At 43.7% G+C, this 23,880-nt stretch overlaps 3 protein-coding genes across 3 annotated transcripts; 1 reads left to right on the top strand and 2 right to left on the bottom strand.

The window, feature by feature from the left end:
• Positions 1 to 4,533: 4,533 nt before the first annotated feature.
• SARC_03436 (hypothetical protein) lies at positions 4,534 to 10,175 on the top strand (the record flags this gene model as incomplete). Its single annotated transcript, XM_014302783.1, has 10 exons — positions 4,534 to 5,110; positions 5,477 to 5,721; positions 6,180 to 6,291; positions 6,892 to 6,977; positions 7,563 to 7,681; positions 8,284 to 8,389; positions 9,072 to 9,131; positions 9,422 to 9,577; positions 9,771 to 9,881; positions 9,990 to 10,175. Coding segments are annotated over 10 exons (1,758 nt in total), but the record flags the coding sequence as incomplete, so codon positions are not given.
• Positions 10,176 to 12,222: 2,047 nt separating this feature from the next.
• SARC_03435 (hypothetical protein) lies at positions 12,223 to 18,884 on the bottom strand. Its single transcript, XM_014302782.1, has 5 exons — positions 17,609 to 18,884; positions 16,570 to 16,701; positions 16,070 to 16,315; positions 15,125 to 15,358; positions 12,223 to 14,722 (listed from the first exon to the last, which is right to left on the bottom strand). Exons 1-5 carry the CDS (start codon positions 18,746 to 18,748, stop codon positions 12,374 to 12,376), a joined length of 4,101 nt encoding a protein of 1,366 aa, XP_014158257.1. The 5' UTR covers positions 18,749 to 18,884; the 3' UTR covers positions 12,223 to 12,373.
• A 1,768-nt stretch (positions 18,885 to 20,652) lies between these two features.
• Positions 20,653 to 23,476, bottom strand: SARC_03434 (hypothetical protein; the record flags this gene model as incomplete). Its single annotated transcript, XM_014302781.1, has 5 exons — positions 20,653 to 20,808; positions 21,558 to 21,676; positions 22,675 to 22,759; positions 22,909 to 23,035; positions 23,346 to 23,476. 5 exons carry the CDS (start codon positions 23,474 to 23,476, stop codon positions 20,653 to 20,655), a joined length of 618 nt encoding a protein of 205 aa, XP_014158256.1.
• Between the last annotated feature and the right edge of the window lie 404 nt (positions 23,477 to 23,880).

Here is a 23,880-nt window from a genome sequence, read left to right as displayed (position 1 = left end):
CATATAGAAATATATACCTATAATTATATATATATATATATATATATATTAATTTACTTATATTTACATATGTAGAATTATTTATGAGTATATCTATTGGCAACCCTTCTAACGTTGTGTACTTGAAGTATTGAAATGTAGTGATATACATTAGTTCTTGATTCACTGAACATACTTGCATTGTGTAGCAAATATAAATTTTATACTCAGAGGTAGTTACAACTATTGGAGAGAGTCTGCCTGTCCTACCTACGTATAAAGAGTAAGAAATGCTGGATCCACGTTTCAAAACGTATTGTATTTTGTTGACGTATAACCTTTGTCGGTCTGGTATTTGTCATTGCTCCTTCGCAATAATGTTGTGTGTATGTCTGATGTGAGTATGACACAATAGTAAGCATAGTATGATACTGTAATTACATTGACCTTCAGTAGTCGCAACCGCAGTTTGAAGTCTGTGTGCTACATGTACAGTATAAACCCTCACATTCCTCACAAAACATACATGGAATGTTGAGTCTATGTCAGAGATTGATCTATGTTCGCAACATCATTGGACACCTCAACTCCAGGACACACATGCGAAAGGGACTTCTGAGAGGGTTCAGCCGCAAAAATAGGCCCAACAAATCGCCAGGCACGAAACATAAGACACCATCATCTCATACCATCAACTCGGAAGTATCAGATATAAGCACACACACTCTATCGCAAGTAGGCGAAGATCACATGATTGGCGAGAACACACCACGCGGAAACGCATTGCGGGGAATGGCATCGAGTGGCTCACATATGACCGCAGCGTCTACTCAGGCAACAGGCACAGGTGAGGGATCAAACACGTTTGATGCACGCACAATGCACATGTATATATTCAAAAACGGGTATACTCTATTTTTGAACTAAAAAGTCGAAACCTTTTCCGGTACAGCTTGTTCATATACCATGCATGTATCATTCATTGTATCGTAGTGGTGAAGACCCTTCCATCAATATCATGCCGTATTGCACACAACGGAGGTCGAGTATCCGCTTCGTTCTTACACATGTCACTTTCCGTTCCGACATACAGACGAACCGTACCTCTTTGACAAATGGGATGTATCTCAATTGGCCATGGCCACTAGTACCGAGAACATCACCCCATTCGTAGCCCCGGCAGATAGGAAAGCATCAGTGGTATCAAACGTGGGTGAAGGGGACAATAATACAGCCAGGCGGCTGTCTCTGTCAAAGTCTCTGGACTCGCTTATCCATACGGTACGCTCAGTCAAGGCGCCGTCAGCGGAGGACGCCAAGTGGCACTTGAACCCCGTTGTGGGGGAGGAAGACGAAGGACGTATGTCCTCAACTAACGAGGTATTAGCACGATGTAGTTTACATACCTATATATCGGCTTTCAAGCTTCTCTTTGCACGTAACTTGCTGAGTAGGTTGTAGCGCACGAGGGTGTTGGTGGTATCGGTGGCCTATGAAAGGCGGCCATGGTGAGAAAGTAATACGTTTCGCTACGAAGCTCGTGATAAAAGCGCGCAGATGATTGTGTTTATGTGACATGCAGATAGGCGACAGTTTGAGTATGTGGTGTATTCTTAGGGTGGCAGCATCGCTGTAGCTGCTGCATTTGGCACTCAGACTATTGTGTTAGTAGCAGCAGCAGTAATACAACGGTGTATGTGACCACCGGTGTGATACATGATAACATCAGAGGGATACCGAGTCCACATAAATGCTGGCATTGTTCATTGACAGAAGGCGGCAAACCAAATATTATGCTGCAGATGTGGTACTATTAGCAAACTCTCTTTGTTGAATGATTTTGGTAGCTTATTCTCCAACTTGTGCTATCTTAGTTACCTTCCGACTCTACGTGACAACCAAAGTTGGAGGAATAGGTAGTTTGTTGTAAACTGTACCCAACTCAATAATTAATACACGTGATCACAGGTCAAGACTTATGGATCTGAAGAGGCAGTGGTTGTTCGACCTCGAAACAAGCATCGGTCGAATACCAAGGGAATTGCTGAGGAGGAAAAGGAAGAAATCAAGGTATGTGGTTTGTTGGTCATATAAATCGTATTTTCTATGCAGCTTATTGTCATTCGAATTGAAACACCTCTTCCCAGGTGCAGTAACTGAACAGCGATTATAGTCTGTGTAGTACACCAATAGTTTTACAATCTTATCTGAGATGCGTTGATGGTAGATATACCCGAATGTTTCCTATATTATATATTAGGCATGTTATCTTGCTTATTAGCTGGTATACGTAAAAGAAAAAAAATGACTTTGCTAGGTTTGCAATCCGTTACGAATGCTGTAAAAGTAAAATTAGTATAGCGTTCTATTCATATAGAAGGAACTCTAAAAATCCGCTATGCAGAAGGGAGTCTTAATTATTGCCTGTGTTTTCACTCGTATACACAGAACAAGCGTCGATCCATCCTGGTAGACCTATTGCCCTCTAAAAAAGACAAGGGCCTAAAACGTGGCACAAACAGTTTCAAATCTCGTGAACCCCCAAGTCGATACTCGGAGAAGTTCGGGACCCATAGCCCAAAATTGGACAGCGACAGTAACACGGATGGTGCCATCGATATATCTCTAACGAGTATGAGTGTGGATAGCTTATCTAGCAAGAAGTCTGGTCGTATGATTGGCCGAAGCTTGTCTGTCAAGCCCAAGACACGGAGGTGTGTTTATTGAAAGAATCTCGCATCCGTGTGTGTTCTCATTACCGCTAATCCACACTCAGCAAATTTGATTTACAATCAAATCGGATAATACTTCACTACAAAAATTAAGGGTTCCGCTGGGTTCAGGCGCTTGTCCATGGCTTGTACATTTGCCTTTGCTCCCACATTGTAGTCTTGCTATTGGTGACATGTTTCAGGGAATATCTTTGTACACTTATACAGGAGATTGATCGTATAGTAGTTGCTTATCGATGAGTTACAAAATACGGTCGTGAAGATATGCCAACCGATTTGGTGTTATTCGCGGTGAGAAATTCGTCAGGATTTAACTTTGTATTAACACGAAGTCGCTTTTGAATCCCTTCTGTGTATGCATACACACCATTCTGCGTGATGTAGGCCAAGGGGGGTTTCAGACGTCTCCAGAAAAGGCCGCGAGACGAACATCAGAGAAATGGGTAGTTGTGAAAGCGATACATCCTGGGCCAGTCGTATAGGCAGCACAGAGAATGAGGGGGATAGCGATAGTATGCAGAAAACACACACTCTGGACGAATGGTTTACTATACTTGACGAGAGCGAAGAGGTGGATGCGGTCGCAGACGTGTATGCCAAGTATAAGGTGTGCATGAAAGATTTCAAATATCTGCCTGGCGCTTGTGCAGACTTGGTATGGGAAGAAGATATGAAGCCAGTACTAACTGCATACCAAACGCCAGATGTACTAGTAACACTCCTAAAACATGCTTGTCCCCAGTTATGTGGATGTATGTTCATGATCGTTCAAACAACTTCATGCTTGTTTGTTTACCCTCGTTAGATCTTGCTTCCCCCTTGAGTATATCACATACGCTAACGCTGTCTCAACACACTACACAGGGCAAGCATTGGTCAGAAATCATCTCACCCGAAAAAGTTGCAGAGATCACACCGGATGAGCAGAAACAGTATGAAGTTACATGGGAGCTCTTATCGGTAGGTTGCTATCATATTTACGATTTTTTTTGAGCTTGTTATTAGAAGCTATGAGAATGAAATACTCGAGATCACAAGATAAGAGTAAACAAGGACAGTAGTAGACAGTTAAAAACGTGTCTTGATTTCTAGATATTTGATGCTGAATACTGCAAACAAAAAGTACGAAGCTAGCTTCGCATTAAAGAATTATTGTTTAGTCATCAAAAATGTCATGCGGGACATACATGATACATATAGTGTATATGTCGTATAGCAGTGGTCGAGACTAAAGTAGCACATACTGACAACCGCTTGAGATATATAGCCCCCATATATGCCTACTTAATTCGATTGCAGACGGAGTTCGGATATCATGGACACTGCCGCCATGTGGTGAAGGGCTTTTTGTCATCACTAGAAGTACTCAGGTCCGAAGGATTCATAAACAATATTAACAGCAAGAAGATGTTTACCAATATAGAACAGGTAAAGCCACCACGCATTGTCCAGCTGTGGTTGACTCCAAGTGGAATCGATACACACAGAAAGACAGTGGTTATTTAGTTCTTTTCTTAACAGCGTACTTGTGAATGCCTACAAACGCATGTCTAGGCACATGTCAACATCCTATTGTTTGCACGCGCGCGTGTGCATGTGCCGGAGGTGGGTATCCGAATGCCGCATCCGTGAGGGTCTATGCATGTTTTATGGCAGTACAGCCTTTTATGTATTTAGCTGGAAACTTTAGAAAACAAGTCCACATACATCTATTCTCATGTATAGCTTCATTCAAGGCCTTATCAAGTTTTATATTTATCAACAGATATCTGTATGTACATATGCGGACTGATCAACAATTTGTTGCTTTATGCACATACAGGTATACGAGGCCGCCGAATTAATGGCAGGTCGATTACACCTGGTCCTGGCCCCAGATTCCCGAAGTAATTCACGGACAGCAACCGAACAACCTGTCGAGACACCCATAGACACCACACACACACAAGCACGTCCGCACGAGCACAAACATAGACTGAGTACATTCCGAATGTCAAGTATAGACGAAGATACAAACAACAGCGGGAAAGCTGAGGCTGTGCACGTGGATGCTAGTGCGAGGCAGTCCGTGTCCAGTACCGACACTCGTGGTGATGTGTCCACTGTAGTCGACAGTTGTGTGGTCAAGTGCAGTGATACAGATAGTGGGTACGCTCAACTTGCTTCGAAACCCCAGGAAGAGGCACAGGTCCAATCCGAACCCAGCGATGATTCTATACAGACCAGGCAGGGGCAGAGTAGTGGCCAATCAGATCACGCAATAACTTTTCACGACTCCGTGGCAGAGGTTGAGAGTGTGACGTTTGCAGATACAATTGCTTCAGAAGCTGGTGTGGAGACGATACTAGAGGGTCAAGAACAAGGCCAAACACTGGATGTAACCAACCGACGGGTGCCAGGTATGCCGGTTGCTGTGTTAGGAACACAATGCGGTCATTCATGTTTGTCATTTGATTCTTTATCCATGTAATCCGCAATAGACATCAGATTTGGCCAGTGCTGATGTATTTGCGTGGCTTCTTTCAAAGGCGGAGTTCGTACGCATCCTACTTCGTTAATTGCTTCGTTTTTTGTAGTCGCAACTTTCCAGCTATATTAATCTGCGGCGTCTCCATTTGATGCATGCCACAGTTTTAAACTCGGGTTTTGATAGGTCAGATTTTCCAGTACCCCGAGTTTCTGCAACAAAGTCAAGAGCTTTCTGCGCGAACACAGCTGTTTACTCACACGCAAATGTCTTATTTTGGCAGGTTTCTTAAATTCAGAGGAGCTCTACCTGGGCAGGAAACATTCCGAGGCCAGCTCAAAAAGTTTATTGGCAGAGCGGCAGAGGACTATACTGGCCCAATCAGATTCGACCAATTCTGTGTATAGACGGTATAGCGAGGGGTTGCATCAGAACAAGAATAGAGTGGAGTTCGATTTGCCCAGTGTCAGTGCGAGTGAAGTGGAGGATAACGGAATCGCTAAGACTGAGGGAGACGCCAGCAACAACGAGGCTGTGCGACAGGTGTGTGCTAAGTTGAATCGAGATATGCTAGTATAGTGTGTATGTATGTATGCGTATGTGTATGTATATATGTATGTATGTGTGTATGTGTATGTATGTATGTATGTATGTGTATGTGTGTGTATGTATGTATGTATGTGTGTATGTGTGTGTATGTATGTATGTATGTATGTATGTGTGTGTGTGTGTGTGTGTGTGTGCGTGTGTGTGAAGATTAAACTGTTTGGCAACGTGCGGTACAAATTTTCTCAAAAATCGAGGGTAACAGTTGGATTTTCTACCATCTGAAAGAACGCACGTTGACATGTACCGGTTACGGACATGGATATCAATAGCTTCCACCAATTTAACTTTGTGTATAAACCTCTAAGAACTTATGGGACATGAATGAGAATCTGATGCGATTGGATTTATTATATCACACTTGCGCGTATGCTTATAACTTACATTTCCCACAGACACTGCTGGCAGGTGTGAAGATAAGAGCTCACGGAGGAAACACTTTGAAGCGCACAATGACCTCTAAGGAGAAACGCCAAAGCCAGGCCATGTATAGTCAGAACAGTATAGGTGAGTTACATCTACATAGGTCGGTTTCTAATTTTGAAGGAAGAAAAAGAAGTGTGGATAACGGTTCTTCGTACGAAATGCATGTCTGTGCTTTCGTCGCTATTCAAAAGCACGTGTATTTAAGTAAGCTGGCATTCAAAATCACGTGTATTTAAAAGTTGACTGTTGGGTAGTGTTTGTCCAGCCACTTCGGCTGTCACAACCTTGTTCCATGACATCCCTCCCCTTCGTACATATTCGATGGTCGAAAAAAAACATGTTAATCAAATTGCTTGGGGAACAGACACCGCATCTTGGATGATCTACGGAACTGATTGGTTCCAAAGCCCTATCGGCTCCATAGCATCGCCCGTTCCAGACTACGCATTTGTTCACTTTTACCGATATTGACAGTGAGGCATAGATTCCTCCATCGATAAAAAAATATATACGTGACAGTGCCGTAGCCGACAACGATGACAGAATACGTCCATAAATAATCCATAATCCAATGCACATACACGAAAGATAGCGGCACTCGTACATACACATGCATTTAGTACTGGACGCAGAGTAGTCTACTATCTCTCATACTCCACTTATCACCTTATACTCTCCCAGAATCGATTGGATTGGATGTACTACGGAGTCCCATTGACGAGACCGACTTCTTCAATCCGTGGAGAGTCGTGGAAGCCTTCAAAGATGTATGTGCGATGTAGTGGTCTTACTTGTTGTTGAGCATGTCTGTAAAGTACTCGATATCCAGACGAAATGTGACATCAGTGTTTGGTCTCTGAATAAATACTGGTCAGCGTATCGCTAATGTCCCACAGTGTCACATTCTAAGATACATTGTGCAAAGTGCTGCATCATATGGGATGCATGTTCCTCTCCACGATGCAGGACATATGTGAGATGTGTACCTCACGGTTGGCGTAGCTAGTATCTTTTGCATGCGCAAGTCGCCAAGTTGATCGATACATGGCTACCTCATTTTCTGTGCAGCACTCTTGAGTCAATAAGATTGCGATGTTTGTCGTTGTTGGGGTTTTAGGCAGTTATCCAATTTGTTTTCCAAACTTTTTTTATTTATGGCTGAAATCATAGCATTTCTGATTCAGAGAATATTACATACAAACACTCTACAACACACTCTCTGAGACTGAGCTACCATCCCGATAGGTGGCTTACCATCCTGTACAGGCATTCAATGCATGCACAGCTCTCTCGATATAACTTTATACCGTCTGTTTTCAATTATTTTCTGGTTCTAATACCCTATTTTGCAGTTTGAGGCCATCACTCAGCCACTGATCCCCTACTGCATAAACCACGTCGACTCGGTCAAATTTGTCAAAACAAATCTCAACCAGAATGCGGCCAGTGACTTCTGCAAGATCATCCGATGGTGTGTTATCATTCAGAGATTACAGTGCGTGACTGCCCGTGTATCACATCCCATACGTTACAACGGCACTTATAACACTCAATGAATTGCCTATTATACTGAATGCTGTTTCGACGCTCCAGAGTAGGTGGTGTGTTCTCACTGTTGCCCGGTATAACATGACCGATTCTAGGGGTCGAGTAGGACCAAGTATTCTTATGTGACAGACAGCTAACCGATAAGCTTCTCCTTCGCCAAAGTGCACCATGGTTTATTTTCCATTACTAGTTAAGCAACCCCTAGCCATCACGCACTCCACAGAAATAGGGAATGAAGTCGAGCAGAGATGTGCTCTCATCCACACATACACTCCAAAAAAATAGGGAATGAAGTCGAGCAGAGACGTGCTCTCATCCACACATACACGCTATTTGACACTTGTTGCACACTATCAAGTATGGTTTAGCCTATTTCAAGACGCCGATGGAATATCAGGGACTTTACACTTGCAGTATTCAAGTCATATAACATACTACTAAATCCGCTGCGATATGTGCCGCTTTGTGCATGTCTACTTCCGGGAAAACTGTCGGCTAAATTCGGATGTTCAATTACTCATTCAGGAATGAGAAAAAACCTCAATGCGACCGGCTGTCGCTGGCAGACCTGCTGGTCAAACCAATGCAACGCCTCACCAAGTACCCCTTGTTATTATCTACTTTACGAAAGGTGAGTTTGTTCTGGAGCTTCATGTAGTTTAAGCATCCTTGGGAGAAATCGAGCTACCTGATATTCGTATTGAGTTTAGTCCCATAACATGCCTTAGAAACTTCCCAACATCTAAAGGAGTTTGTGTATGAGACTGTAGCTTCTCAACATCTATATACGATATTGAGATTTGGATTGACCATGGACTCCACTCGAAAGTACAAACTGTGATACCTGTTAAGCAAGAATATCAAATATAGTGTAAATAATTTAAGACCTACGTACATACCATCCAGGTCTTGTCAACTCAAAAATCAGATCCTGTGTTCGCCTTCAGCATGATATTAATAGGGACGAGGAAAGTGTATTAAGAGCTTGGTCAAAGTGATACTACATAGTGATTGTACTGCTGTAGATGTAATATAGGACTTTTGTACACGTATGGCGTTTATACACTCAAGACTACAACGGCACAATCTTGGTGTGTATACCAGTGCAAGTTAGTTTCCATAAGTCAACAAGCCCGTACCTACACGAGTGCGTGGCATACAAAAGCTTTCATCAGACTCAACTTTAGGACTGGGGCTATAGGACATGGTTTGGTCCAGTGTGAGTAGTGTAAGAATTGGCAGCTTGATTGCTGCTATTCTATGCTTCAGGCCTGAGGCCTGATTCTCAATTCCTACCTTGATTTCATCTGCAGCGGTGCAAAGAGGACCCCGCCTTGTGCACAGAGCTGGACAAATGCATCGCCGTCTGCGAGGTAGGTAAACAGCGTGCACAGCTGTTGCTGAGTTTTGTTTTGAGGCGTCGTTGATGTTTTATATCTGATTGCATTCTATTCGTCGAAAGCCAATGATGGAATCTGACAGTTTTGTTGGGGTCGGATTCGCTGATTTGGCATTTATTACTCGGGTGGCAAATAGGGTCAATTTTGCAACTTAGGAAAGCTGTTGTCTTCGAAAGATAAGTTTTTCATGCACCGAAATGTCGAAAATAAGTCTTATAGACGTGTATGTGTTGTGACCTTCGTACTGCTTTAATATTCTCCAGCGCGTACTTCATAAAGTCAACGAACGTGTGAGAGACACAGACAATCTCGCAACCATCACAGCGCTGAAGGCGCAATTGGTACTCACCGACAATGCGAAGCTGCTTGACCTCACACTACAAAGACTGTGGTATAACGGCGCATTGGTGCACCAAACGGTAGGTGGCCTTTGATGCTCAATTTGCGCCATTCATGATATATGCATCAAGGTTCAGATACAGGCATTATAGTACGCGCTTGCCCCACTTTCATATACATATCTGGTCTCAATACCATTTGAGCAAAAACAAGAATAGTGAATCATTATCGTACATATTTATGCTCGCTTCCGAATCCTTCGATTCAATACAGACAACTCGGACGCTAGAACTGGACGTGTATCTATTTGAGAATATAATACTATTGACTAGACCTTCCAAGCTCAGCAGTACAGGCAAGGACAAGAACTTCGTATTCAAACAGGTATGTAGTCGCTTGAAAATCCCTTTTTTTCCCCCAGTTAAATTCGAGCTGTTTGCCTATTCCAAAGTTGACTTTGATCCTACTACCCCTCGCACGTTTTGCCTGCAGCCGATAATCCTGTCCAGATGTGATGTGTCCAAAGGATCGAGTGAGGACATTATTCAGTTAACATACGCTTCCACCTCTGGGCAGAGCACGCTCAACTTCACAGCCCCTGGAGTGTACGAAGCACGCCAATGGATCGAGGAGATCCATACGGCCAAGGGTAAGGGGATGAAAGAATATCTGCTGTGAGAATATGACCAAATCGTTTGCTATTCACTTCTTTATTAACGATAGTCTTTGTGGGAATATTCTATACAGTTGAGTTAAGGCGTTTAAACAAAATAACCTGCATGAGATACTTGAATAACAATTAATTGCTGCCCTGAAGACGCCTTAACGACACGGTGAATGCGTATCTTCCCACCAAACATATAGTCAGCCCACCGCTGTGCGAACATTTTCTGATCTGCATGTAATGATGTACTCATACTCATCCAACAGCGCGTAGAGTCAATTCTGAGATCAAAGCAAGTGTAGCGCTGCAGATGGTCAAAGATTGCATACTCCAGACCCTACCTGAGCTCACCACAGAGGTATTGGCCAAAGCGGCATCTCAAGCTATATCATGTCGAGTTGTAGGTGGTGTTCTTGCCGCTGTTTCGTTGAGTTTGAAACTTTCAACTGAATCATAACTGTGAATTTTACATTCGACTGTATATATCTTTAACAAAAATGTGTATCGTAACTGCGAATCCTACATTCAACTGTGTATATCTTTTAACAAAAATGAGTCTTTAGATTCTTTGAAAGTGATGTTTATCTGCATTCTATTCGACTTGTCATACTTGTGTTTTCTCTATCTACCCTTCAATTCAGGTGAATACAAAGTATTTATATTTTCTCTATCTACCCCCCATTCAGGTTTTATTCACTCTGAGCTTTGCATAACACCTTGTCACAGATTGAGAACGCTCTCAACACGCTGAGTGGTTACCTCATCACACACGACACCTGAGGTCCATCCCACACGCTCGAGTTATACAACGACAAAGCCTCTGCGCTCAGTACGGTGTGATTTGTACCACGATGCGCCCCACAATACAGCAAACGGCTACTTAGTGCCGCGTAGGTAGTATGCACCACCGCGGCAAGCTTCCAGATCAATGCTTACAGATATAATATACTAGCGCAGGCTTGACCACATTTTCCGTACGAAGAGAGAAAAAGACACAATCGCCAATATGTGCGCTCGACTAAATGGTCATTGATATCGATGCGGCGCGTACACTGAGTGGGGTCACTTATGCCCAATGTCAATGCTCCCACCAGATATAGCAAACTAACAAACATATTCCAGCATCCAGAGTGCATTTCGAAAACTAACGGAGCGTATGTACATTGAAAAAAAAAGTCTCGGAATAGTTCAGCTATCCAGCCAAACAGATCGACATGCATGAAGCACCTCGCATACCAATGCCCAAGCGACCGATACTTGAAACCTCGATATTGGAGTGAGTGTTGCATGCAGGGGCGAGCTCAGCCTGCTGAGAAATACATGATATCAACATAATTGAGCACACAGAAGACAAAAATAAAGTTCTAGAAATGAATATGATAGGGTATCTCGGAGGTGCATCAAAATTTTGATACGAATTTTTAATACAATACAAAATTTAGGAACATATAATCCAAGTCGTACATATACCTGAACGTGAATGCCGATGATCTGCGCATTTGGATCACACAGATTTAGTAGAGTATGAAGCACGTCAAATAAGCGCTTGCATGTACCAGAAAGGGTTCAATAGAAGAAAGTAGGACGACTCGTTGCTCCGTTCACAATCAGTGCAATTTAATCTACGTTAGGACCTTTCCACCTTTCAAGATTGCTGCTTCCATCTTAGTCATTGAAAAGTTTGGTGTGGCTGTGAGATTGCTGCTTCCATCTTAGTCATTGAATAGTTTAGTGTGGCTGTGAGATTGCTACTTCCATCTTAGCCATTGGATAGTTTGGTGTGGTTGTGAGATTGCTGCTTCCTTCTTGGTCATTGCATAGTTTGGTGTGGCTGCGAGATTGCTGCTTCCTTCTTAGTCATTAAATAGTTTGGTGAGGCTGTGAGATTGCTGCTTCCTTCTTAGTCATTGGATAGTTTGGTGTGGCTGCGAGATTGCTGCTTCCATCTTAGCCATTGGATAGTTTGGCGTGCCTGTGAGATTGCTGCTTCCTTCTTAGTCATTGGATAGTTTGGTGTGGCTGTGAGATTGCCGCTTCCATCTTAGTCATTGAATAGTTTAGTGTGGCTGCGAGATTGCTGCTTCCATCTCAGTCATTGGATAGTTTGGTGTGGCTGTGAGATTGCAGCTTCCTACTTAGTCATTGAATAGTTTGGCGTGGCTGCGAGGCCGAGACACAGAGTGTCCATCGCTATTAAAAACACCGCGTATAGTTAATCCAGTATAATACAATCATCGTCTCTGTCACTAGGGACGAATATGAACTCTGGCACTCGCGCTTTCGATTGTTGAGATGGAGTGCTATGTGCAACTTCGATTCCCCGGGCGTTTAAACCTAATGGCGGTTGCGATGGTGTTGTGCATGTTGATGGTGCTTTTACTTGTGTAGCAGATGGGGTTGTTGTGTTTGCTGGCTGTCGTGGGTGGGTGGGTGCTATTGACTTCACAATAGTATCAGCCCCCAGTGGTAGTTCGGGTGCCTGTGCATGTGGCACTCTGACGTCCTTGCGATCAGTTTCGACTCTGGTAGACAACAACCCTCCATTCGTATTCGAAGGTATTGACTTGCAAGAGACTCCGTCTCCCGATAGGTCCGAGGTGGACGCACACATCTCTCCCACCTCATTCGAAGCCGTTGCTGTGTGCTGTGTTTTAAATAATTTTGCTGCAGCCTGCGGTTCGTTTAACCTTCGCGATAGTTCAATTTGAGGCGCTTCAACACCGGCAAATCCATCTTCAAGCAAAACTAATTTCCGCTTTTCACCCGAAAATAGCTGTGTACGGAACACCTCATCGTTTGTGGCTGATATTTGTGGTCTATTCGGGCTTGTTAACGCGCTCAGGAGCACCGGCCGTTTAGGTACATCAACTTCGGGAGGCATTCCAAACACAGATAGTCCTGCTTGATCATTGGGTTGTTTCTTTTCTGCGATATTACTATCATTGTCCTGGTCGCTCGCACTACCGCTCTCGACAATCCTGCGCCCCCGACTCCGCGGCACTGTGCGCACTCGTTCACTTGTATTCAATTGCGCGTTGTCACTCTCACTTTCCTGCCCATTTCTCTGGCCATACTCCGAAGTAGTGTCAACTGTCTCCGTCGTACCGGCTGCTGTACCGCTTGCTGCAGATTCATTTGGTCGATCATCCTCACTGTCACACAAGTCTATACATTCCACAACCTTGGCCCTCTTTACCCTCGATGACCCGTATACACCATCAGCGTTTGAAGCGCCTTGCCTAGAAATCTCACTGCTGTGCACTGCAGAAGGTCTCTTCCGGCCCCGAGTTTGATAAACATTTTCGATAGCCTCGATGTCGCGCAAAAAAACTTCGTCCTCACTTGCATCCGATACACTCTCGGAACACTCTCTACGACTGAACCCCCGGCCTCTCTCTTTTTCTCCCCTATCGCTGCCATCATTCCTCTTAGCATAGCTCCCAAGTCTTTCTAAGGCCTGTCTCGTGTGCTTATCGCCACTCTGCCATTCTCCATCACTCCCACTGTCTTCGGCGCTGCCACTGTCGTTGTCACTATCACTATTGCTTTCGTCCACGCTATCCCGGCCACTCTTCGTAGTACCGCCTCTCGTCTCTTTCAAATACATACGCTGCATGACCCTCTCAGTCGCCGAAAGACAGCTCTCCGCACCACTGGACATGGCCTCATAGTCACCACCTATACTCAACGCACTATACCTAGCTTTCGCAGCCGTTTCGTGCTCAGATTTTACATCAAACTCCTCGCTGCCAAAGTCATCTGCGTCGTTCTCATCATGAACACTCCAGTAGTCATCACTTGAGCTTCCATCACCCGAATCCGAGCCCTCCATCTCGCTTTCCGATGTGGCGATGAAGCCGTCCAATTCGCAGTACCCGTTTTGCGACTTTCTACCATAGTCATGTACCTGTCGCTTGGCGATGCCCGGTCGCATACCTTCATGATCGTGCTGCTCGTGTCTAGCCTTTTGTCGCGATGTGCATTTTTGCACAAGAGACTCCTCCTCCTGTGCCCATCGAGCTTTGATTGCAGGATACTCTTTGATAGCCTTCTCGATGCCGTCCAACGTATTTGAAAGTTGAGCGTACTCTTTACCCTTTTGCGCCTCTGGGGCTGGACACCTGTTCTCTGAGCGGAGTGTCTGCATATGCATCTTAAGCTCCAGTGCCTTTTGGATCAGCCTTTGAGCTCTGCTTTCCATGGTTTGTTCTGTATCACCTTGACGGGAGGTACCTTCATGTGTCACGGATGCCTCTTGTGTCAAGGATGCCTCTTCCTCTCTCCATTGCGCTTCTATTGCAGGATCCTGTTTGACGGCGGCCTCGATGTTTACCAATATACTCGAGATTTTGGCGTACTCTCTACCGTTGTGTGACTCGGGGGTGGGAAACTTATTTTCCGAACGTAGCGTCTGCATATACAATTTCAGCTCCAGTGCTTTTCGTATAAGCCGTTGCGCACGACTTTCCATTGTTTGTGCTCTGTCACCAAATAGTCCCACTCTGTTTCTGCTTTCTTGGATTCTAGTCTGAAGCGTAGATCTGACGTATTTGCGTTTTCGCTGGTGACAGTGACAAGATTTTGGAAGAAATGAGGATATAGTCTGCTGAGTGGATGTGAGGCCTAAATTTTCGGCAAGAAAATACTCCGAGTATAGGTGCAGTAACATCAATCGATATAGGCGAAAAGGGTCTGGATCGGGACGTCTGCATAATATTGTGAGAAGCGGTAATTTGCCTCTGGTACATCATTGCACGCTGGTGTAGGCTTGCAATAGATAGCGTCCCACTGCTTAGCCATATATTAGGGTACACATTAATTGGGAGAAAAAAATTGACGGTATGAGAAGCCTAGAGCTTCCAAAAATCAGAAAGTGTTCTACGTACGTCTACTCTCAAGCCATATAATACAAACGATGGTTTGTGCAATGTTTCCAGACGTAGAAGCTGACTGCAATCCATACCCGTGCCACTTGCTGGTTCTCAGTCGCCGCCACAGCCATGACTAGTGGGCAGGTTGAGGGATCGATCACATCAAAAGTTCGATACTTCTTTATGATCTTCATATTGTGCTCATGTGCCCGTCGTCGGCCATTCTTTCGCTGTTTTGCATCTCTAAATCTCGTCTGAGTGTACGTGCAAGTCTTGGAATGTCTCAGCCAAGCCATAGTAGCCATCCTTGCCCTTGCTGACTTGTCCTGTTTAGGAGTGTGTGGTAGATATAGAGCTGGGTCACAAGCAAGTCAGTCGTAGATAGAACCGCCTCCATATTTCCGATTCGCGTGAGATACTAAATATATACAATATATATATACGCACACACACACACGCGCGCATACACGCACACACACACACACATACATACTATATATACATACATACATACATAATATATATATATATATATATATATATGTATATATACATATATATGTATATACACACACACACATATATATATATATATATATATATATATATAATAGTTGCAGAGCATGCGTGCACGGGATTAATCCTTTCGGTAATCCCCGATGGTTTTGATGTGACTGGGCAAGAGTCAATGTAAACTTCCGATAAAAGTACCGGAAGCAGCATTGCCCCTTCCATTCGAGACCATTCAGTGCAGTCGATCAATCGTTCATAGTAGACTTAGTTGACGAGTGTATTGAGAGTATAGTATTCCTGGCCACGATTGCCCATATCATCCTCTAATAGGAAGATATAGTGTGGAGGGTGAGAGGTCAGCTGAAGCTTTCAAAGGGCAAGTGTTTGAATACTAAGCCTCCGTGCACGTAGACTATCATCCAAACGCACCAAAGGGCCGTTGGTTTTAATCATTTTTCCGCGTGATCCTCAACCTATTCTACAGCAAAAACTATGTAACAGGTCCAAGTATATACAAGCCATACCAGATTCTTCGTACTTTTCTTCCGCAAAATGGTATTGCTACCTACGGGTATGGCGTGAGACACCACCCTCTTGGCCAGTTGCTGTGCTAGGTATTCATGTGGTGGTCTAAAATTTAAGAAAGCCTTCACCGTCGCCTGCAGATGGACCGATAAGTCATCTTCCTGGGCGTCTCGACGCAGCTTGCTTCGATCCAGTGCAGCATGGTACTGGGGGTTGTCTCGTGTATCTTTCACACCTTTTAATACCTGAGATAGTGTGAGTGTGTATTTGCGGAAATGTATTGAAACGGTTACTAGAAGTGCCTATAAGTGTGCACGTGCATGCTTGCAGACGCACCTGCTGTTGTGAACATAATTCAAACAACGAGAGTGTATTCGATGCATACGAACGACAGCTTAAGTGTGACGTCACAGGGGTTGTCTCTTACCACAGCAGTCCCCGCACAATGATCTTCATGGAACAAAAACATTGATAAACATGATAGCGAAAGCATACGTACCTCTGCAACAGCTTCCGGTGGTGCCCACACCCCGATCAATTCCTTTTGAAGTTTTTGTCCTTTCTTTCCTTTCCTTTGCTCGACCCACACATGCGGGCCCGCTTTGAGTCGCCGAGTGATCATTGGATCGCCCTACATGAGATATTAACTCAATATTAGAAACATACCTATATTATGTAACTTTACGTTTGACCACAAAACACCAAATGTGCGAATATGGACAAAATATACGTTTGGGTTTGTCGATTTTATAAAGGTCTGAATATATAAAGTGGGTGCAAACGTATTCGTGGCAAGATAAAACGTGTCTGATGATCGTATACACCAGTTCTCAAGATAGAAGCTGGAGCAAATATATAATGAGAAGAAATGACTGTGCGATGCGACACAACACATCACCCGAATGCGAGAGTATATACATATGCACGTGCACCACGTTTTCTAATACCGAGTTCATTTCCTTCTGAATTGTACATAAGTGTCCATAAAGTACATCTATAGACTAAAAGGATTGATTATAAAACCATCGATTAGTTATGAATACCGGAAGGGGGATGTACCTCCAACTGATATGACGGTGCGTAAACCATTTCAACCATCCCACGCGATATGTGAATGTGAATTTGATACCTATACAAACGCGAGTACTGGAGTTAGCCACAATCTGATATAGTCGCTCATAATAAAGATCTCCATGAAATACAAGGTGATAAACCTACTCACATAAATACAATCCTTTGGAACGAAATACGACCTCTGAATTTATGTGCCTGTGCAGAAGGAGTACTGAAGTTAGCCGCAATCTGGTATAGTATTGATATTACGGTCGCACATGGTGAAGATCTCCACGAAATACAAAATGATAAACCTACCCACATAAAAACAATCCCTTGGAACGAAATACGACCTCTGGACAGGATAGCGTGCTACGTGGAATCTATAAATGCCTGGCAGACAACCAGTGTACTGTATAACGGCAAAGAGTGAGCCAACTACCAACTCATATATATACATAACACCTCTAAAACCTCGTACATACCGGTTTCGTCAACACATAGTTGTTTGGTATGTTTAGGGTCTTCTTCTGGTTGGCCATCTTATTATTTTCTTTCCGCCCCTGAGGTCGACCACTCCTTTCCTGTCTCCTTTCCCGTTTCCGTTGGCTTCTAGTCTTGCGGGGATTCTCCTTGCGCTCTTGAGCAAACTTTCTGATTCGCGACTTGTTTTTCTTAAACTTCTTAATCGCGGACTTGCCTTGTAGTTCATACTGACCCGGAGCCTGCCTCTGATTATTCTCACCCGCAGAACGCACGCCCACATTATGACTACCCATATGCGATGAACCACTCCCTTCCAGAGGTATGTAAACCATAGCTGTTGTAGTCGGCATTGTCAGTCCATAGGCATTCGTACTACCACCAGTGACACGTACTGTAGTTCCAGTACTCGTAGCCGGTTCTTGCCACACGGTGCGGCGGTACTTGAGTGTAGGGTGAGTGCTGAGTATCGGCATTTCGTCGCCATCTTCGCAGTCCATCGCCCTCTCCGCTTGTTCAGTACTAACTGCAGCAGCCGCAGGGGTCTTGCCTATAATGTGCGCACGAGATGGGTGTATACATGATCCCGTTCGTGGATATACATGATGCTCGTGCTGTTTTCGACTTTCGTGTGGAGTCTGATGCAACAGTGGGTTCTGAGACACGCCACTTTCGTGTGTATTTCTATGTAGCCTATCCGGGTGCAGCGTCTGAGCCTCCGTCAATCTTTGATCACTTCGAAGGCTAGGTACACTCCTACCGCCGTGGTCGCCACGAGGGCAATGTGCCTGCCGATTCGTTCCTTGATTGTAGAGTTGTGTTATATTTGTATACGTCTGTTGAATAATATTCCCTGCATGCTGTGATTGAGCCACGTTGGTGTCTATACTCTGTGGACGGGCCAACGAGTTGCGTTTGTATTGATACTGCTTGCTGTCGTGCCTCGTACCATCTTGCCGGCTGGTCTTACTAGCGTGCGACTGCATCGCGTCACTTGTAAAAACTCTCATCATACTGGGATGTATGACTCCATGTTGCTTAGCAACCGCCTGTTGAGGTGTATTCGAGGTGCTGATATGGTTTGAATTTGAACTTGCGGATTGCAGGATATGGTCCTCATCTGTCTGGAGTTGCTGCAGCATATTGTATATCCATACTATCTATCAAATTCATAAATAGCTACCTTAGAGGTGAAGATGTGTGTGTATCCCTGCACTCCTATTCGTGTCTACGTCTTTGCTCAGCCATACCGTTGCTAGTTTCCAGATTGCAACGATCTGTCTGAACTATCCTGGCGACAGGCCTCTATTTGTATGGTCAATGTGCGCCTTAAGGTATAGACAAGTGGTCTAAATTGAATGAGGAATCATGCACATATGTACATCTATTTTTTCATCTTCACGAGATAAGTACATAAATAGTTAAAAATATGTACGTACATATGTACCAAAATTACGCCCCCCGCCGACTTTTAGGGTTTAGGGTTTATGATTGGTGATCAATTGACCATTTCATAGAGCCATAGCCCGTAGCCTACTTCTAAATTGAGACTATCTTTTTTATAGGACGCTATGTTCTATTTTCAGAAGGCTATGGTTATGATCATTCAGAGAGCCTACTGCCGTACTCTGTACACTCTCTGGAAGGGCCTGCATCAAGATGTATCACCAGGCAGGAGATACTACGAATACGTGCGATCCCTATTGTGTGCATTGGTATGTGCAATGTATGTTGAGCACTGGTGAGCACATGTCTCCTACATATATACATCCGGCACAATGTCTCGCGATAAATCTATTCAGCCCTCAACTTTACTGTAGTCTTATTGAACACACAGGTGCGTATACAGTGTGAATGTATGTATTTACATTCACTTACTGGTTACGCAGTCTGATGTGCAACCATCACAGGAATGATCAAATGGATAGAATTATGGAAATACAAATTCACACCAAAGACACAGCAAGATGAGATCGAACTGAGTGGCGATACTGCTACCCCGAAAGTAGCTAGTATGGATGCTGGGACAGGGAAAGTGCATATATATTCGTCTGGGCATGCATCTACATACCGAAGAAGTATGCAATGTGACAGAAGGTCAAAGGCATTTAAAAAAATCAACTTCTGGGTGTGTATTGAATAATAAACGTACAAGAAGGGGTCAGAACATCACGTCGGGCTGTAGAGGATTGGCGGATGACTCCTTTCAGGTAGTATGCTCCCACAGTGCCATGTGGGATTAAGCAATCCTCTGCATAGCCTACCGTGTGTGATATGTTCAAAGTCCGCTGAATCCACATAAGCACGCAAGCCAGTATAACGCATCGTGAGTTGTCTGCTAGTCTTTTGGCCTGGCCTTATTCTACATTAATACTACCGTATGTATATGCGCTGTTTGACCCTCCACCCTCGCATATAGCTCGGAGTCTCAACGCATGGCCGTAGTAAGTGCCAGCCTGGGCAGCGTTGAGGCATCCATTCTGTTCTTTGTTCTCGTACAACAGTACTGTAGGGTCTGCTTGTACTTTCCTTTGCGAATCTGGTCAAGCTGAGACGAATGGGCGCTGTGATTAGTATCAACAATCTGCTCTTCATGGTTCTTACTCTGGAAGTGTATGATGCGATATGGAGGTCTCAGATGCAGGTACGTACTTATGTTGCTGATGTTTGTATTCTCACTATACACGCAGCAGTCTGCAAACAAGTGTGCTTTGAATCCTTACTTGGTATGTGTACCGGCCCCTAATAAAAGTGGACACAGGATATACGGCACGGCGATCAACACTGGTGCAGTGCTGTTTTATAGTCTTTAAGAATGACCGCCGGATCTAAAGTGTACCCGTTTATAAATAAGTAGCCACATATGTATATGTATATGTATATTTATAGGTAGACATATATATATATATATATATAAATATACTAATTATATGATTCACGCTATTTGCTAGTTCGTCGGGCACTTTGCACTATCTTAGTAAGAGGTAAGCTTGAAATCCGCACTAGAAGAATAAATAATTTACTGCCTTTATGCTTTTTCGAGCTATTAAGAAGAGGGGCCCCCTCCACTAACATTACTGGTTCCTTCCGCAATGTCTAACGCCTCTATTTTGGCCTTCTGCATCTTCGCAAGACGCGCCTTCCGCACGGCCATAGCGAAGCAGTATGAGCCATCGTCACCAAATAAGTCCTTGTGTAGATCCTGTGCGCACGTATATACGAATTGGGCCGAAGAATTAGAACACACAATCTTTGAGAATCCCTTCATGTAGATCTGGAGTACACTGCTGTCAAGTGTACAACTATGCGCTAGAACTTGATTTTGGTAAGCGTTACAAACCGGTGTGTATATTCGAAGAGTGTACGTGGAGGTTCTAAAAGTGTAGATAAACATGGGCGCGTTGTAAAGGATAGATAATGATTTGACAAGAGTAGATACGAAGGCCACATTCGACCTCGTTTGGGCATTTGAATGCTTTCGGACAATATGGAAAGCTAGAGGCCCCTAGCAGAAACTGCCTGCGGAGTGTGTGCACATAGATGCTACACATTGGTACACATGCGAGCACACTTGGTGTGCATACCTACACATTGGGACACATCCGAGCACACTTAGTGTGCATACACACAGGCACAACAATTGAGAAGCCATATGCATTCATGAGTACTCAGGACATCCAACAAATATACAATTAAGGCAAGAATGCCGGGATTGGACAGAAACAGACAGTGTACTGGTTGGATTGAAAGACGAAGGCTACCAATCTCCATGAGCTAAAGAGTCGGAGGCCATGAATCTCCGTGGCATGGGAGCATGATAAATTCGGTCGAAGCCATACGAAGGCGATATCACTTTGCTTTCATTGACCAATCTACTCGACACATAATAAAAATAGCTGTTCAATATCGCAATAATGCTTATATACGAACAACATTTTAAATAAACCACACCTGTACTTCATTGGCTATACCCTCGCTCCGGGTCTTCGCTTCCCGCATACTGGGCGGATAGAACGAGCGCTCATAGCGTTCCTTTTTGTGTGTCCACGCAATCTCGAACTCATTGTCAACTGTCGTGTCGGTATTAGAGGATCGGCACATTGAGAGGTGGCGTATTGGTACGCAATGCATAACACACATGATCACCTTCAAGGGCAATCGCAGGCTATAAAATGCACGTAACTGCCTTTTGCACTGCACTGGATAATAGCTTGGAAAAGGTAATCATCCGGAGGCCATAGCTCATCCATATAGGGATGTATCAAGTCGCAATTACAGTAAGTGTTGTGAAAGAATGTAGGTCACCTGCTACAGCAACTGCATGCTACTTACTACAACTCATACATGGGCAATTTGGCAGCTTGAAGGATATGGCCCGAAGTACATTCTTAGATTGAGCATACACATCTACAACGGTCTAGTGGCACAAACGTGGTAGTTGTATTTGCTGTTAAGATATTTCTTGTCTCACAGTATGTATACAGAAAGAATTATTCAATAAATGAGTCCTATAATCAACGATGACTAATAAGGGGTGAGTACATTGGGGTGTGAACCCACGGGCAAACACTTGCACTAGTCCCAACAAGAATACTCCGCGGGGGCGTGTCTGTACGCAAATATAGCTCACCGGGTACATAACCAAAATTTTATGGTAGTTGAATATGAAATGAATGAGAGTAGAACCGTCAAGAATGTTTGGAGAACACGATCTGTACACAACACGACTATCTGAATAGAAGACGGGTGTCGTTCACAGGAGTATATATATAAAAGACGGAAGTCTCTCACAGGAGTATATATATAAAAGACGGAAGCCTCTCGCAGGAGTATATACATAAAAGACGGACGTCTCTCACAGGGGTATATATATAAAAGACGGAAGTCTCTCACAGGAGTATATATATATAAGACGGAGGCCTTTCACGGGAGTATATATAAAAATGGCGGACGCCTTTCACATGATTGTAGCAATAGAAGACTGACGTCTCTCACACGAGAATGTCGATAAATATAAATAAACATCAGCACAATCCAACGTATATGTATAACACAAAAACAAACTTACAATGTACGAGCTTTTCGGTCCTGCGTGGTGTCGGACTATCTGCTTGCGCTTTACCCTTCCCTCTGGCAGGTTTCCGTAAGCAGCTCTGAAGAACGAAAGATTGAAACAGACATGGTCAATGATTGTTGCGACTTCGAACGTATAGACGAGCCTATACAAGATCATGTATCATATGTGTGACTTTCGGTCCAAATTTCGACTAGGCACACACTCACATGTCTGAGCTTGACACACCTTGACGGGTTTGCTTAGTTTAATCGCTTCTTCGTCCTCATCGTCACTATCTAACCCATCATGGTTCAGCGCAGCCATAGATGTCTCGAAGTCCGCATCTCCTTCATTCGCATGCAGCTTGTGATACCTGCGTGTATTGTATAGTGTTAGGCGCACAGTCAGTCAATCTGAGTAAGTCGGATCTAATTGGTCAAATTGATCAAATTCGTTTGTTCTGATTGATTCAACGGAATTTAACCCCCCTACGTTAGAACACGTACATACCAGAATTGGTGTACTTATAACCATATACTAGTATAATAAACATACTCCGGATTGCTGAGCTGCGAAAAATCGTCAAGCCTCGTCTGATCCTCAAATAAATAATCACGGTCACATGCAGCCAAGTAAATTGAGACAAGTTTTGACCTAGCAATATATAAGCACGGATATCCTACACACAACCTTCGAGTCCCCTTCGGTTGCCTTGTGGCATTAGGGCGTGGTTTGCTGCCGCACTTTGCACATGTACACCCTTTCCATCCTTCGTACACAAATAATAATTGCCCATCATCTGCGCGTTGCTCATCTATTGTATCCACCTGTGGTATTGTAATATTGCGAATGATTCCGGGATTGTGTTTGAGAGCGATATCGTGGCAAGACGTTAGTCTAAGAGTAAATTTGGGTTCCCAAGCCTGATCTACTTTCGAAGAATAAAAAAATAAAGAACATGGTCATATATTGTACGTCCTAATGAAAAACAAATATGATTGTATCCAAATTATACAATCAATCAAACCAGGATTACAAACATATGCTCGAAGATTTGAAACTTGCAATTTGAGATCAACCAAGTTATATATGCATATACCCAACAAAAACATATATATATATATATATATATATATATATATATATACATAACAACATACATACTATATACACATACAACATACTATACTATACTTATACTATAACAAACACACACAC

Source organism: Sphaeroforma arctica (assembly GCF_001186125.1).
Source record: "Sphaeroforma arctica JP610 unplaced genomic scaffold supercont1.174, whole genome shotgun sequence".
In the NCBI taxonomy this organism is placed as follows: domain Eukaryota; class Ichthyosporea; order Ichthyophonida; genus Sphaeroforma; species Sphaeroforma arctica.
The sequence above is the reverse complement of the archived record's forward strand: the minus strand, read 5'-3'. Positions and strand labels throughout refer to the sequence as shown.